This window comes from Gavialis gangeticus, unplaced genomic scaffold, assembly GCF_001723915.1.
Source record: "Gavialis gangeticus isolate Ggan-Ray unplaced genomic scaffold, GavGan_comp1, whole genome shotgun sequence".
In the NCBI taxonomy this organism is placed as follows: domain Eukaryota; kingdom Metazoa; phylum Chordata; order Crocodylia; family Gavialidae; genus Gavialis; species Gavialis gangeticus.
In genome coordinates, this window is record NW_017729016.1 from 12324083 (window position 1) to 12338375 (window position 14293).

A 14293-nucleotide genomic window follows, 5' to 3' on the forward strand; every position below is an offset into this window, starting at 1 on the left:
GCCTCAGGCCCCGGGGCGGGGGCCCAGGCACGGGTGCTGTGCGGGGAGGCGGGCGCGGAGCTGAGGGCGCCTCTCGGGCCGTGGCGCCCAGCTTGACCCCCGGGCTCGCGCCGTGGGTCGCCCGTGGCACAGCCGGGGAGGTGGCAGTGGGAGAGCGGGCGTTCACGCTGCCCAGAGCGCGGCCCTGAGGAGCCTCGCGGGCCGGGCCTGGGGCTGCGCCCCCGCCTGTGGGGGCAGATTGCCGACAGCCATCTCGGTGGCCGTCTGCCGTCGTGGGCAGTGGGAGAGCGGCGCCTCCTTGTCTTTCCTAGAGGACAGGAAGCTTTGTACAGGTAAGCTCCTGCCCTGGGCTCGCGCGTGTAGTCGTCATCGCAGAAATCTTTTCCAGACCTGAGCCTTTAAGGGCCAAAAGCTTGAACCAAGTGGAAGCGTTTGTGCCAGCGTTAGCACCAATCGTGGGCAGGAGAGGGGGTGGCGTGGGCAGGCGGGTGCCATTATACCAGGCTCCGCATGTGATGGGGGTGTCACCTGTCCTGTGGCTCATTAGCTTGGAGGTATTGCTCCGTTTCTGTAGGTCTGTGGGTAAAAGAAGAGCAGGCTTTGCCTGTGTTAGATGGGGCGTGGATTTCCGGGCTGTAGCAGACCAAACTGACCCTCCCCTGCTACTAGGCCAATGTTCAGTGCGGCAGGAGAGGACGCTGTCTCCTTCGCTCCATTGTACCAGTTTCTGGCACGTCAGGGTCTCCACTAGTGCCGTGCCATTTGGGAGCTCTGTTAGTCTAATGCCCTCTGAGCCCAGATTACAACCATCTCTCCCCTCCGTGTACAACAGCTTGAGATGGTAACAGTATTGTTGGACAACAGCTGAGAAAACTGTCGCTGAGGAGCAGCCCGAGCTTTCTACCAGTCGCATACTCTGCTGACGTAGCCTGAACTTCAAAGGTGAGACTAAAAGCAAACAACAAAGGGGAAGGGCACTGGTCTGTGAACGGACTTTTTATGGATGAGAAGTGAATAAATCCTTGAATGAATGGCTCTTGAACTTTGGGTAACATCTAGAGATGGAGGAACATACTGAGAAGTTTAGCTGAGAGTGAGGGTATCAAGAAAGGAAGGGGTGGAGGCAGGGAAGTGACCTGGGAAGCAAGGGGGGAGAACTCAAAAGGTGTGGAGAGGAGAAACCGGTGGCATTTGGAGAGAGTGAGTGGCTCCCCTCCTGACTTTTCTTTGTGAGTGAATGGGTGATGCTCACTAATCTGGGGCTGCCTCCAAACAGCATAATCTGAACATGTTGAAGGGGAAGAGACTAGTTTAATTTTTTAGAGCCAAAGACCAGGGTTCTAGTTTGAAATGCTTCTTTGTATGTGCAGGGCCCTCACGCCACATGGATTTGTTGCACCCTGGGGCAGAGGAGTTAGAAGGAAAGGGAAGCAATTGAGAGAAATGTGGAGAGCTAGAAAGGGAGTTTATAACTAAGCTGCTGCCGCCAGTCATGCTTCCCATTATGCAACATGGTTTTTGGTTTGTTCATGCTAAGGATCATATTATTATTTTTTGAAATCTATGAAGTAGAAAGGCAGTGTCTGAATCCAGCATGTAAATCCACTCTTTTCCCCAAGGGCACTACATCTACTACTGTGTCTTGCACTGGATTTAGATGTTGCTAGAATGCACTGTCACGTCTGTCTACTACGGACCTGATATAACAACAGGTTCAGTCCAGCTCCACGTCACCAAACTCATTTGGCTTCTGCTTCAGAATTTTTCTTGGCAGAGAGATCTGTGAATGAAGGAGACCATTCTCTTAATCACAGTCTATGAACCGTATTTCATGGTGTACAAGTTGACGTGGTGTCAAAGTTGACCCCATTTTTCAGATCAAAAAAGTTAGGAGTTCTCTGGATCTGGTGTATAACTCAACCTAACTTTTTGGATCAGAAATATGGGATCAGCTTATACCAGCCCCTGTGCACCCTCCAGCGACAGCAATGCTGTCGGTGAGGAAGGTCGAGACAGTGATGGGGGTCAAAAGTATTGATATGGTGTATAAGTCAAGGGACAAATTTAAAGGTAAATATTTTGTCTCAAAACCTCAACTTATACAGCATGAAATATGGTATGTATGTGTAGGGGAAGTCCCTCTAGCTTTGGTGAGACATACTGGAGGAAGAGCATGGGGAGAATTACATCTCCCCAAGATGCGATTGCTTCCAATGTCAGGCTCCAAGGGTGTTAGCTGGCAACACTTGCTGAACTTAGTTCTACTCAGTTGACCTTTGTAGCTCTTTGCCTATAGTTAGGGACCTACTGAATTCACGATGTCATGATTTTTGCGGAAACTGCAAATTCAGTTGGTCTCCATGAGAAAGCCTGGTACCTGGGAAAAGGCGCAGGGACCGTGAAAAGGTGAAAAATCAGCAGTGAGCAGGGGAAAAAAAAAGCTGAAAAACCCAGAAAAGGGCAGAAAGACCTGGCATCCTGAAGCATGGAGAGAGGGAGAGCAGGGAGAAATTTTCACAGCACGGCGGCCCTCCCCCCTCTGGCTGAGGGGCCCCAGAAGTGCCTCCCCTCCCTGGAGATTGGCAGATGGCCGTCCTGTTAACAAATGGTCATCTGTCCATGTCTGGGGAGGGGCAGGACTTCCAAGGCCCCTTGGCTAATCAGAGGCATGGGGGGAGCCCACCATGCTCCACTGCAAAAATGGTGCCCAGTGCTGCACTTGCAGCACATTATCAGGGGGCAGCTGCCCTGAATTTGGTAGGTCCCTACCCATAATTGAAAGAAGAAGCCACTGTCATTCTCTGCAGAGGGATTCTCCACTGTCTCCATTCACACAGGGGCTGGCAGCTTTCCAGATGAGACTGGATGATTCAGAATGAGCCAACACTGCAACTCGCCATTTGTTTGGTAGGAAACATAACAGACAGCTAAAGATGTTTGTCATGTTTTTACAGTGCTTTGATGGTTAGCACCAGAAGATTCATTTAATGGGAGATCACATTTCCTCCTCATTTATTGAAACATGAAGACCAAAACCAAAGGAAAGAAGCATAAGTTTACAGTTGACAAAGAAGCGTCAAGATTGAGTGAAGAGGAACTGGTAAAATGTTTGCGGCAGAAAGAAAAGAGACGCAGGGGAAAGAAGGAAAGCAGTAAGATGGCAGCAGCGAGGGCCAAGCATTCTTGGAACAGCAAGGACAGAGAGTCGAGACGACTGGAAAGCAATGAGCGGGAAAGGCAAAGAATGCACAAGCTCAATAATGCGTTCCAGGCCTTGCGGGAGGTCATCCCTCATGTAAGAGCTGAAAATAAACTTTCTAAAATAGAGACTCTCACACTGGCCAAAAATTATATTAAGTCACTAACCTCCACCATACTTAGTATGTCGAATGGACACTTCCCAGCTATTGAAGGATCAGGGCCCAGTGGGTCCACATTGTACCAGCATTACCAACAGCAGCCAAGGGAAGATGAATGTGAAGAACAACTAAAAAAATACTCCACGCAAATACAAAGCTTCAGCAAAGGCAGCTAAAATGATCTACTGGCTTTGCTTTCTCCCATCCCCTCATTTTTGTGCATTTCAGCGTTTGGAGAGTTAAGGGGTTGTTTCCTCCAGTCTTTTTTTGAACAATCAGACAAAATTTAGTGACTACACCTCATGGTACACATTGAAATTATCTGAAATTGTACATGAAGATTTTCAAGGAGTTCAGTAATTTTGTTGGATGTCTCAGTGTTTGGGTCCCCAGAGAGTTGGGTACTTGGGACTTTGTGAAGATTAGGCTTCTTTAAGGTTTTTTGAATTGGCACCCAACTGTAGAAACACCTCAACTCACTAGTCTTTCTGCAGAATCTTGGCTGAAACATTTGTTCCTTCAGATGACACAATTTAGTGGACAGTCTGGTGGACAAACAGTGAAATATTGATACTCCTGTATGGTGCTTTGATAGCAGCCAGACACTTGAAGAAAATACTTAGCTGATCTGAGCTGGGGTAAAAGGAATAATTTGTTTAATTACAATTACAGGGAACTATACTGAATACTATATTGAATACTTAAATGTCCTGCTGCTAAAGAGAAAGAATAAAGTTCACGACAATAGAAATGTATTTGACCAGCTTGATTACTCCAGTCCAGCAGACAGGTAACTTTCTGTCATGCTAACAAAGTTTTATGGTGCATTTTGGTCCTACTTCAAAACTCACCAAAGCTAGATGTACTACTGTACTTAAATGCACACGAATCTGAACTTTGCTGCACCATATATATTTGAAAGTTGTTGTTTTAATTTGAATACCAAGATGTCTTAGATTGTGAGCTTTTCAGGGCAAGGATGTTGATTTGGCTGTGTTGGCACGGCACCTAGCCCTGTGAAACTTAGTTGCCACTGGGTCTTTTGAGTGCAATTGGGGGCAATTGTAGTATAGGCAAATCATTTATGATGTTTGTAAAATTATGATGACAGAAATGTTTTATTTACAGTGTGTTGTTTGCAGGTTAGATATTGATAATATATCTAATTAAATTGAAGCCTGCTAACAGCCTGCTTTGTAATCAGGTTGAGTTTATACTGGGTTTGCACAGTATCATGAAATTGGAATGAGGCAGAATTTCTTAAAACAAGAAAATTCGTTTATTTTTATTCCTAAAGTTTGTATATGACTAAGAAAGCCTGATATCCCCTCTGTCTTGCACTTCCTTCATTCCCACAAATAAGCTAAAGTCTCCTTGCTTGGAAATGTGGTGCACGTACAGTTTGTATTGCAGCTCCATCTGCCTGTGGTCGCACAGTTCTGATAGTAGCAGGATAATTGCTGGACAGTTGGACTCCATACAGCCATGAGGTGGAGCATCATGCACACTACCTCTTCCTCTTTGCTGGACGGGGCTGTGCCTGTTGCAAGCTGGGGCGGGAGGGGTGGCGTTGAAGAGACCTTTGTTGATCCTGCACCCTTGGTTCTTCACCTGCAGTTGAGCAGTAGTTCTGTCCTTATGAATCCTTGCTGCTTTAAGGCTTGATTTAATTGAGAGATGATTTAGCCCTTTTATATGTTGTAACATGTTGTTTATTTAATTCTGGCAGGACTGGTAAAGTGATGTTTTCATTTGGAAGAAAGTTTAAGGTTTCACAGACAGGCCAGTAAAGAATACCAGTTCCTCTCTTCTGCCATAGCTACTTGCAGGTATGATGTAGAATAATGTTACATTTTATGCATTGAGCTAACAGAATTGTTGAGGGAAGGAGGGAACTGTGTTTTGCCTCATCAATTTAAGGTTTTCCAGTTCCAAATCTAATTTCTCTCCACCAAAGATTTGCCACAGCAGACAATGGGTGAGCCAGTTGGGCATCTTACCTCATACAGTAGCCACAATGTGCCCATTATGTCCCTAGCTTATTGGATAACTTTCCACATGAGATGATTGGCTGTGTTGGGTCAAGTAGGATTGGGTTGTTGTTGTAGGCCTGATAGTTCAGGAAATATATATGTGAGGAAAGGATTTTTGGGTAATATCGTTTATTGGGCTGTATAGTTGGGAGAGATGTTAGACAAGCACTAAGTGAACACAAGCACTAAGAGCACTAAGTGCATTTGCCTAGGTCTGATGAAAGGCGTTTTCTCTCACTTGCTTTTTACATGCATGAGAAGAGGCCCATTAAGTCTTAACTGCTCACTGATTTTACCTGCCACCAGTCAGGTTAGAGTGACCCTAAAATCCTCTTCTGCAGCCAAGGCAGATTCTGAAAAGGAGGGATCTGATAGACACTGAGGGTCTTCAGATTTCTTTACTTGATGAATTGGGAGAGAGACACATTACAGCCCATAAGCACTTTTCATTGCAGGGGAACCTGTAGTTCAGGCTTGGATGGCAATACAGAATTTTGTTTGAGATCAGTGACAGACGGTTTGCGCAGGCAATACCTCCCTGCAGCACTGCAGACTCCCAAGAGAAAGCAGACCTGCTTACATTCAGAGTTGATAGAGGAGCTGCATAGAGAGCCACTCTTCTAAGGTGAGCTCCTGTTTCCCCCAGATAGTTAAACTTAAGGGGTCACTGTGTGTGTATATTTTTTCCTCCTTGCGAAACATCAGGGTTGAAATTTTGGCTTCATAGAAGACAATGGTAAAACAAAAGCTTTCCTACACTTTTATTTGAAATGCCCAAATTCTGGTGAGGTGTCATTTAAACCATAGTGTTACATATCCAGGGGTCCAAAGTGAATTAGTTTGAGGGTTCTGATCTGCCTGCATAACTAGTGTCAAAGTTTAGACCATGTTAGCAAATGAGACTGCTTAGGATTTTGTCCCCTCATAGAATTTGAATGACCTCCGATGGTAGCTGGAGAAAGCCAGCTCAGGAGGAATAAGGCCACAACAGCTGGGAAGCAGTCAAACTGGAAAGGCTAATAAAGGTCAGAAACATTTTTAAACAATTGCAATGTAAACACTGGACTGTTTGTGTAAGTGGTGAGGCATGTGACAACAGCAGCACAGCATCCATTACACCTGGTTCTGTGGAACAACTCTTTTTTTTCTACAGCTAGTTACTTACGTTTTAAATAAAGAGAGCTACACACTACCATTCCTGGGCCTAACACACAGCCTCATCCACTGGAGGCCATGGCAGAGGAAGGTCTTGGTAACATGGTTATCCAAGAATGTGGTCCAAATTGTTTGATCATAGGCTCCTTTTGAATCACTTTTCCCTTCCACAAATCTCCAAGGATCCCATCAGGTTTGTGGGCTACAATCTCTGGCCACAGGGGAACGATGATGCATTCTCCCCCCTTTGCTTCACTGAGCATGGGAGGAACTTGCTCAATTGATCTAGCTGCAGCTTCTTCTGGTGAGGTTCACTGTAGCAGGCGTAATAGACCTCAGCTACCTAGCTTTTCAAGACTGCTGCTGCTTACTACTCCAGGAATACCTATTCTTGCATTGCTTTAAAGAAAAGTTATTCTGTATGCATTTCTTGCAAAGAATCAGCCACAACAATTTTAGCAGCCATGTAACAAACCTGCTTTTGTAACAATTATTTTACAAGGCAGTGGGAAGAATTGTGGTATGAACAAAAGCTTCTTTCCTTTTAAAATATACTAGAGAATTGATGTGAGTACACACTTCAGAGGGTAATTGATTGGAATTACCACAGTCCTTGGATTCTTGAACGAAGCAGAAAATGCTTTGGTCAGAAATCAGAGGGTACTGCATGTAGTACTAGTTTTATTATTATGCCTAATATTAGAGAAAATTAGCATTACAGCTAGGTACAACTGATATTGTGGCAGACTGTGGTCAATCTTGGAGATAGATATAGGCCCTAAATCAGTAAAAATGTAACTTGCTTAAAATGATCCCTTTTTAGAAAAATCACTTATACAGATGCTTAAAGTTAAGTAGTTGTTTACTAAATGTTTTCATGAAACTATCCAGGGTTTCTAGGGACCCTATTTAGGGACAGATAACTTTTATAAGTGGCAACAAATGGCATCTAGAAAAAAAAATCTTCTAATTCTTGTAAGGTTCTTTAAACTTTCTCAATCCCATGCTTTACAATGGAGATTCCCACTGTAGCATTCTGCAGACTTCAAAGTCCTTCCACAAAGGACTTTTCTGACAAGGCAGCATTTTAGCTTCCATGTGCATCATTGGTTGGACCTAAGGCTTAGTACGAATAAGGAAGCATTATTTTAAGTTATTAAAGAATTTGACAAGCAATACTGCATTACATTGAACAAATGCAGTATCAGGCAGTCAGTGGTACAAAGAACAGATATAAAAGGTACACTTGCCCTGAGCAAATACTGGCCGTCAGCTGTGACCTGCTTATGACTAATGTGAACAAAACTGTTGGCTACTTTAGTACACATCCTATAATATACATGACTTCGTAGTTTCAGGAAAATAGCTAACCCTAGTGTTGCAGGAGCTCTTGTGTGTGCAAATTAAACAGGGATTGCACAACAAGTAACTTATTTCTGACAAAAATCAATCTTATTGTGCAAGACCATTTAAAAAACTGAAGTCAACTTTCATTAATGAGCCTTTTTAAATCTTTTTGACTGTTTGTTTAAAATTAGCTTTTTGTAGTGAAGCAGACAGACATGAGTTGGCAACCCAGGGAGAAATAAAAACATGCAAGATTACCTTAATTTTAGAACAAATTTTATTGACTCAGTATTTGACACATAAGATTAGATTATTGAACATGTAAACATTGGATATTCAAAAGGAAAGTATCAATGACCTTCTGATATAGTGCAGAGAAAAAGCAAGCCTAATAAATTATCTAAGAGTAAATGTGATAAATCTGTTAACTATGTTTGAGACAACTTGTGTGATTTATAGAACTGTGCGCATCTTAGTATTTATAGGAATTAATGCAAATACAGTGTCACTAAATATCTACACCACGATGCAGATGTAAAAATCACAGAAAACTATAATTACTTAATGGAAAGTCAGTAGTTTGCCCAAACAATATAGGATATTGGATATCTAAGAATCTTTATTTCACATTTGGACTTTTGAAACAATTTCTCTTGGCATTAAAATATCAGATATACATTTGGAATACATGCAAACAAAACAGCTTTACATCTACAAATGCACTACTTGACACCACAAGAGACTGTATGTAATTCATATAAAAATAACTCCATATATAGTCACATACACAACATAGGGAAATAGGCTATAAACTCACACTTGAGTGCTACTAATTAGACACGTGAGTGCAGAGGCTGCTAGAAAATGGCAATTACTGTGCTCCAGCAGCCTCCTGCATCTCATGTATCAGCATCCCCGCACTTAAAAATGGCAGCGGAAGTGCCTGAACTAAAGCTCATTGAACAAACCCCCTGCTGCCATTTTTAAGCATGGGGACACTGATACATGAGATGCTACAGTGTTTTAATTAGAGCGGCTCTAAGAGCTGCTCTAATTAAAGCGTCATGGTGTCTCACGTATCAGTGGATCAGTGACTCTTGGAGCCATGCTAATTAAAGTGCCGCCCTCCACCTCTGAAGCATGTGTAAAAGTGCCCTCTGACCCTGATTTTGCTCTCACTGAACTCCCATGGAGTTGAAGGTACAAGATCAGTCCCTCAACAAGAATCTCCAAGCTTCTGACTTTGCCAAGTGTTAGGTGTCTTTCTGAAACCAGTGGCAGGCAGCTGACTTCAGCACTTTCAGGGAGGTGACTGGCACCCACAGGATTGGTTTTAAAATAAAAAAAAAATAGATAATAATTTAAGATTAACTAAGATTCCAAAGAAGGATGAAAGTGGACGTTCTCTTTTGAACACTAGCACTACAGTGATGTATTAATTCACTAGAAGAAGAGCTGGAAATATAATCAAGATGGAACATTTAGTTCAAACTCACAGCAGAGCCACAGTCTAAGTGCACAGGGGCAGAACTCCACATGCTTCATAGAATTAATTTGGATTTCTACCTGTATAATGTTAAAATCAGACGTATGACCTTTCCATTCTCTCTGTAGAAAAAAGACTCATACAAAAGCATGATTTGTAAGCAGTTGGAGTATTGCCCAGATCCTTAAATATATTTAGGTGCCTAACACCCCCTTACCTTAGTAGGAGTTTGTCATTTAATGCCTTTGAGTATCAGGACAAGGGAAAAAATAAAAAGCAGTTTTGTCATTCTTAGGTTTGATATTTAGACCCAGGTCCTACCACCCCTATTCACAATGAACAGGACCATATCATTCTACTGAAATCTGTGGAAGTATTTGTGTAATAGAATATTACTTTGCCCCAAGTCAAGGTAGCAGATACTGGTCATGAACAGGCATAAGTAGGATTTGCAAAAGAAAAGATTTGCTGGTTCCAAATATGTCTGCAGAATCGGGCCATGTATTCTTTGCTGTTGTGCAATTGCTTTAGCTTCCTGTAAATCAAATCACATTGATACAATTTTTAAAATCCAAAGAAGAAACTGGAGAATAGTATACAAGATGCATTTATATATGAGGCATGTAGGGAAGGATGTTAAATATTTTTTATAAAAAATAAATATGCAATGCAAGTTTGCAAAGATAGTCACATTCATCTGGTTTTACAGCAGCTATGTCAAGGGTCTTTTCTTATGGTTCCTAGCAGTGCCCACCTGCTCTGACAAATTGCATGTCAGTTCTCTCAGGTCATTCTTCATCCATACTGGTAGAAGCTATTTAATATTAAAAAGCACATTGCAAATTCCAGGTCTAAAAATACATCAAAATTATCAGAGAGCTACTTTTTTCTGAGCAGTCATGATGAGCCCTACAGTTTGATAAGCCCTACAGTTTGTTTCTCTTTACATTGTTTTGAGAATGAGCAATGCCCAGTATACAGGCGACAGAACATATTAACAACTAACAGCATTTCTGTCTAGTTCCTGTCCTTCGATAACCAAAACACTGGCTTTAGAGTGGTCTCCTTTCCTTCCATTCTCCCCATCTTCTGGATCTATTGATTTTGCCAAATGTTCTTCAGAGGTATCCTGTAAAGCAACCTTAGGAGCTTCTGTTGCATTTCCTCTGACTGTAATGTGTTCCCATCCACCCTACAAGAAAATGTAAAATAATAATAAGGAAACATCATAATTTAGTTACACAATGTGATTCAGTGCTTTGTTTAGAACAAGGAACTTACTGTGTTTATTCAGCTCCTATCTAGGGAGAAAATTGCCTCCTAGGACTCTTTGAAAGACAGGCTTTCTGGTAAAACCCTGACATCATATCACACGTACCGCATTTACTCACACACCACATGCACCTTTAACTCAAAGTAACCATCCAATTGGGGTATGATTGTATAAGACAAGTGACTGCCACACTGGAATGGAAACTTGGGGATGCTGGAATGGCTTTTGTGGGCTGTGCTTGGATCCTGGCCACATGGAGCAGTGGCAGAGTCCACTTATCCGTGGGTACATCTACACAAGCAATTAATTTGCAGCAATAAACTCTGGTGCATACTGCATTGGAGTATATTGCTCTTGGGCACGCCATTTGAATGTGTGCCTGGGACCACAGCACACTGAGCCAGGTTGGAGTATCCCTGGCTGGCAGAAGGCCCGGGGGAGAGGGGGAGTGTCAGTTTGCCAGCCTAGGGCTGCTCTGATCCAGCAAAATGTTCTGCAGAGGGGCTGGCTGGGGCATAAGGGTGCTCTAGTGCAGGGCTAGCCAGCAGGCAGCCTTTGCACTGAAGCACCCTTGTACCCTAGCCAGCTGGGTCAGCATCTACATGTGCGCTGCTGTGCGTGAAAAAACTCTGCAGCAGGACAGTACAAGTGCTATCCTGCTGCAGAGTTTATTAGTTTCCTGTGGCCTAACAGGGCCACACATGTAGACCCAACGCATTTACTGCAGAGCTAACTGGGCAACTCCGCAGTAAATATCTTGTGTAGATGTGCCCAGTGTCATTCAGCTTTGCCCTGCGATATGCAGATAGAGGTTTACCCTTTTAACAGCCACTGCCAAATTGCCAGTAGCATTTCGCAGTGAAGGGGGCTGTGGAGCTGCAGATGGATAGTAAGCAATGCCAGGAAATGGACCCCATCCCTGGTCCATGCAGTGAGTGAGCCCATGCTGTGGCAGATAAGACTGGGAAAAATCGCTTCTGGATCCTGCTTTCCCAAAACAAGGTGTGTGTCTTAGTCAGGGGGATGTGTCATGTGAGTAAATATAGTCACTTCCCAGGGGAGCTGTGTAGATTTACTGGTTCCACAACAACAAAGGGGTGAAATCTCCAAGGCTCTTATTTTCTGGGTACCTTAGTCACAATGACTAAAAGGAATTAGGCACACAAGGCAAGGAACCAACTTTTCTAGAGCATGGAGCATGGGTGAACTACTGACTTCACTCAGGTCAAGGAGAGTTCTGCTGTCAGCTTCAAAGGGGTCAGGATTTCTCCTAAAATATTAAAAAAAGCTGCACTCTAAGTGCTGTAGAACTGTAACAGAGAGCAATGGGATCATCACATACAGGCCAAGACTTATTTTTTTAAATGCTACTATGTTAGTTCCTGTATTTTAAATTTTTCTGTTCAAACCTTTTAATTTCCTATTTAAAATAATGAACCTTGAGAACAGGGCAGGTCAAACTTCCTAACCCTTCCAGCTGCAAACCAAAATCTTGGCACAACTGAGAGCTGTAGGACACAAACTTTTGAGATGTGTGTGTCCCAGAGTCAGCGATCTGCACACAGTGCCCCAGCTCACATAATAATTAATCATTAAAAAATGATTTCTGAGAATCAATAATAAGCAAGACCTGAAGAAAACAAAAAATAGAAAATAATAAATTAATAGATAAATAAAAACATTATTTTTCTCTCCAAGTCTCTTTACTGTCCTTGATAGACAGCGCTGAGCAAACTGACAGTGCCCCAAAATTGAAACCTATTTGGATACTAACTCTAGAACAAATTTTTGCCTTCAGCACTTACCCCAATGCCGTAGTCCCACGAGAGCCCTTTGGGTTCCAGTGGCTGAACTCCTTTCCGATGACAGACTGTCCCGCAGCTTAGGCTATGACTTCCCTGAACTTTGTCAGCTATCACCCAGACCTTTTAAAAATAAATAGAAAAGGAGTATTTTAGCCCCCACAAATGAAAACTGTGACAATCCATGCAAGAACAGTCCATGTGATAGGATTCAGTGACTTTACTTACAGCATTAACCACCTAATTTGGGCAGAGAGAAACCTGAAGAAAACACATCTTGGCAGTGAAAACAATTCCAGGCAGTAAGACTTTACAAGTTTACAAACCATGCTTTTTACACTGTCTCACTGGGACAGCAAAAGGTGGTGTTACTATTTCACAGGGCATGGACAGATGTACACATATTCTGGTGTAATGTATAGCAGTTTGTACAGTGCACCAGATTTAGGACACAGACAGACAGCTGTCCACGCAATAGCTACTACTATGCCTTGCCCTTAGGTGGTAGAGGAGCACTCTCGTTTGTCTTTAGCAAACTGCTGTCCCAGGACTGACGTGGACAAATTAAAGCTAAGCTTGATTCTTACAGGGGCAGTTCTCCAATTACACGGGTTTACACCATCTGTCCATTTTTTTGTTTTTAAATAAAGGTATAATACCAATTATACTAATATATAAATATTTCATCTGTCTATGCCTTAATTCTCAGGTTGCCATTAGGACACATTTAGATCACTGCCTTATGGAAGAAATGAGATGAGAAACCAGTGTTTAATGAGGGTTTTGCCATATTATTTATAATTAATGAGATGCAAAGGAATTTAATACAGACCTGGTCCAGGGGCCCTACAGAAATTTTACGAATATTATTAGACACATGGTCCCAGCTAGATCCTTGAGGGTAGCTTGGTGTGATTCCTTGACGGTACCAGAGATTACCTATACAAATAGACAGGATTTAATTTATATAAAGAAGTGTGGTCTTTTACTTAGAGCGCAGATATGATCACATAGGAGGCTGATATTAAGCACTATAAGATATCAGTGGTAATACATATTTATCCTTTACAGCAAGGGTTGGTAATGTTTTTGCAGCAGAAGCCACTTTAACGGAGCTTAATTCTCAATGCAGGCAACATGCAATCCAGCCTGCGCTGTTGCTGCTGGAGCTACGGTCATTGTTCCCCCTCCTACAGTGCTGCTGCTATCACTACCACTTCTCCCCACCATCCAGATGCAACAGTACTACTAAAGCCCCTTCCACAACCCTCACCCCTGCCAAAACAGTGCAGAATCCCTCCAGGTAATAGGTGGCCAACTTCTGCTTTAGAGGATCTGGTTGCATTTCCTCCCCATGTGTTAAGAATTAGAGAGATGTAATTCAAGTTTTTGGAATTTATCGTTTTACAAGATTCCTAAAGGATGGCACAAGTCAAATTTGTAGACCTCCTTGGGGGAAAAGATCTTGTATTCTAAATCTATAAAAGAACAAGGTGTACCAATGATGTTAAAGTAAAGCACAGAAGAAGAAATCTCTCAGGAAGAAGGTTGCACTGTTAAAAACTTGAAAGAATACTTTAATTTCGTCTTTAGACAATAGACCAGTTTTTGTTTGGGGTGGTGTTCTGAATGTTACACTACACTTCCTGCTGTTTTGCACACTTCTGGGTTTCTGGCAGGGATCCTCAGGTACAAAACTCTTCTTTAGGAAAATCCAGCAAAGAATTAAACAAATGTTGCAGATGCAGTGTCCCATGTTATCTACAGGTGCCTACACACAAGCAGCAAGGCTGCTCTGACGTGCTGTAATTACAGCACGTCAGAGCAGACTCGATTAA

The 14293-nt window shown here is 42.7% G+C and overlaps 2 protein-coding genes across 2 annotated transcripts in view; one reads left to right on the forward strand and one right to left on the reverse strand.

The window, feature by feature from the left end:
* Positions 1–767: 767 nt before the first annotated feature.
* Positions 768–4493, forward strand: BHLHA15 (basic helix-loop-helix family member a15). Its single transcript, XM_019513002.1, has 2 exons — positions 768–942; positions 2955–4493. Exon 2 carries the CDS (start codon positions 3023–3025, stop codon positions 3533–3535), a length of 513 nt encoding a protein of 170 aa, XP_019368547.1. The 5' UTR covers positions 768–942; positions 2955–3022; the 3' UTR covers positions 3536–4493.
* Positions 4494–8884: 4391 nt separating this feature from the next.
* Positions 8885–14293, reverse strand: part of TECPR1 (tectonin beta-propeller repeat containing 1) — a 43771-nt gene continuing 38362 nt past the window's right edge. Inside the window, exons 23-25 of the mRNA XM_019512885.1 lie at positions 13288–13394; positions 12459–12578; positions 8885–10572 (exon numbers count right to left, since the gene is read on the reverse strand). Of these exons, the coding sequence (XP_019368430.1) occupies positions 10375–10572; positions 12459–12578; positions 13288–13394 (425 nt within the window). The 3' untranslated portion in view covers positions 8885–10374. The remainder of the gene's footprint in view (positions 10573–12458; positions 12579–13287; positions 13395–14293) is intronic.

Bases quoted from the DNA above. Each gene is read 5' to 3' on its own strand.
- BHLHA15 (XM_019513002.1), top strand. From the start codon at position 3,023: ATGAAGACCAAAACCAAAGGAAAGAAGCATAAGTTTACAGTTGACAAA.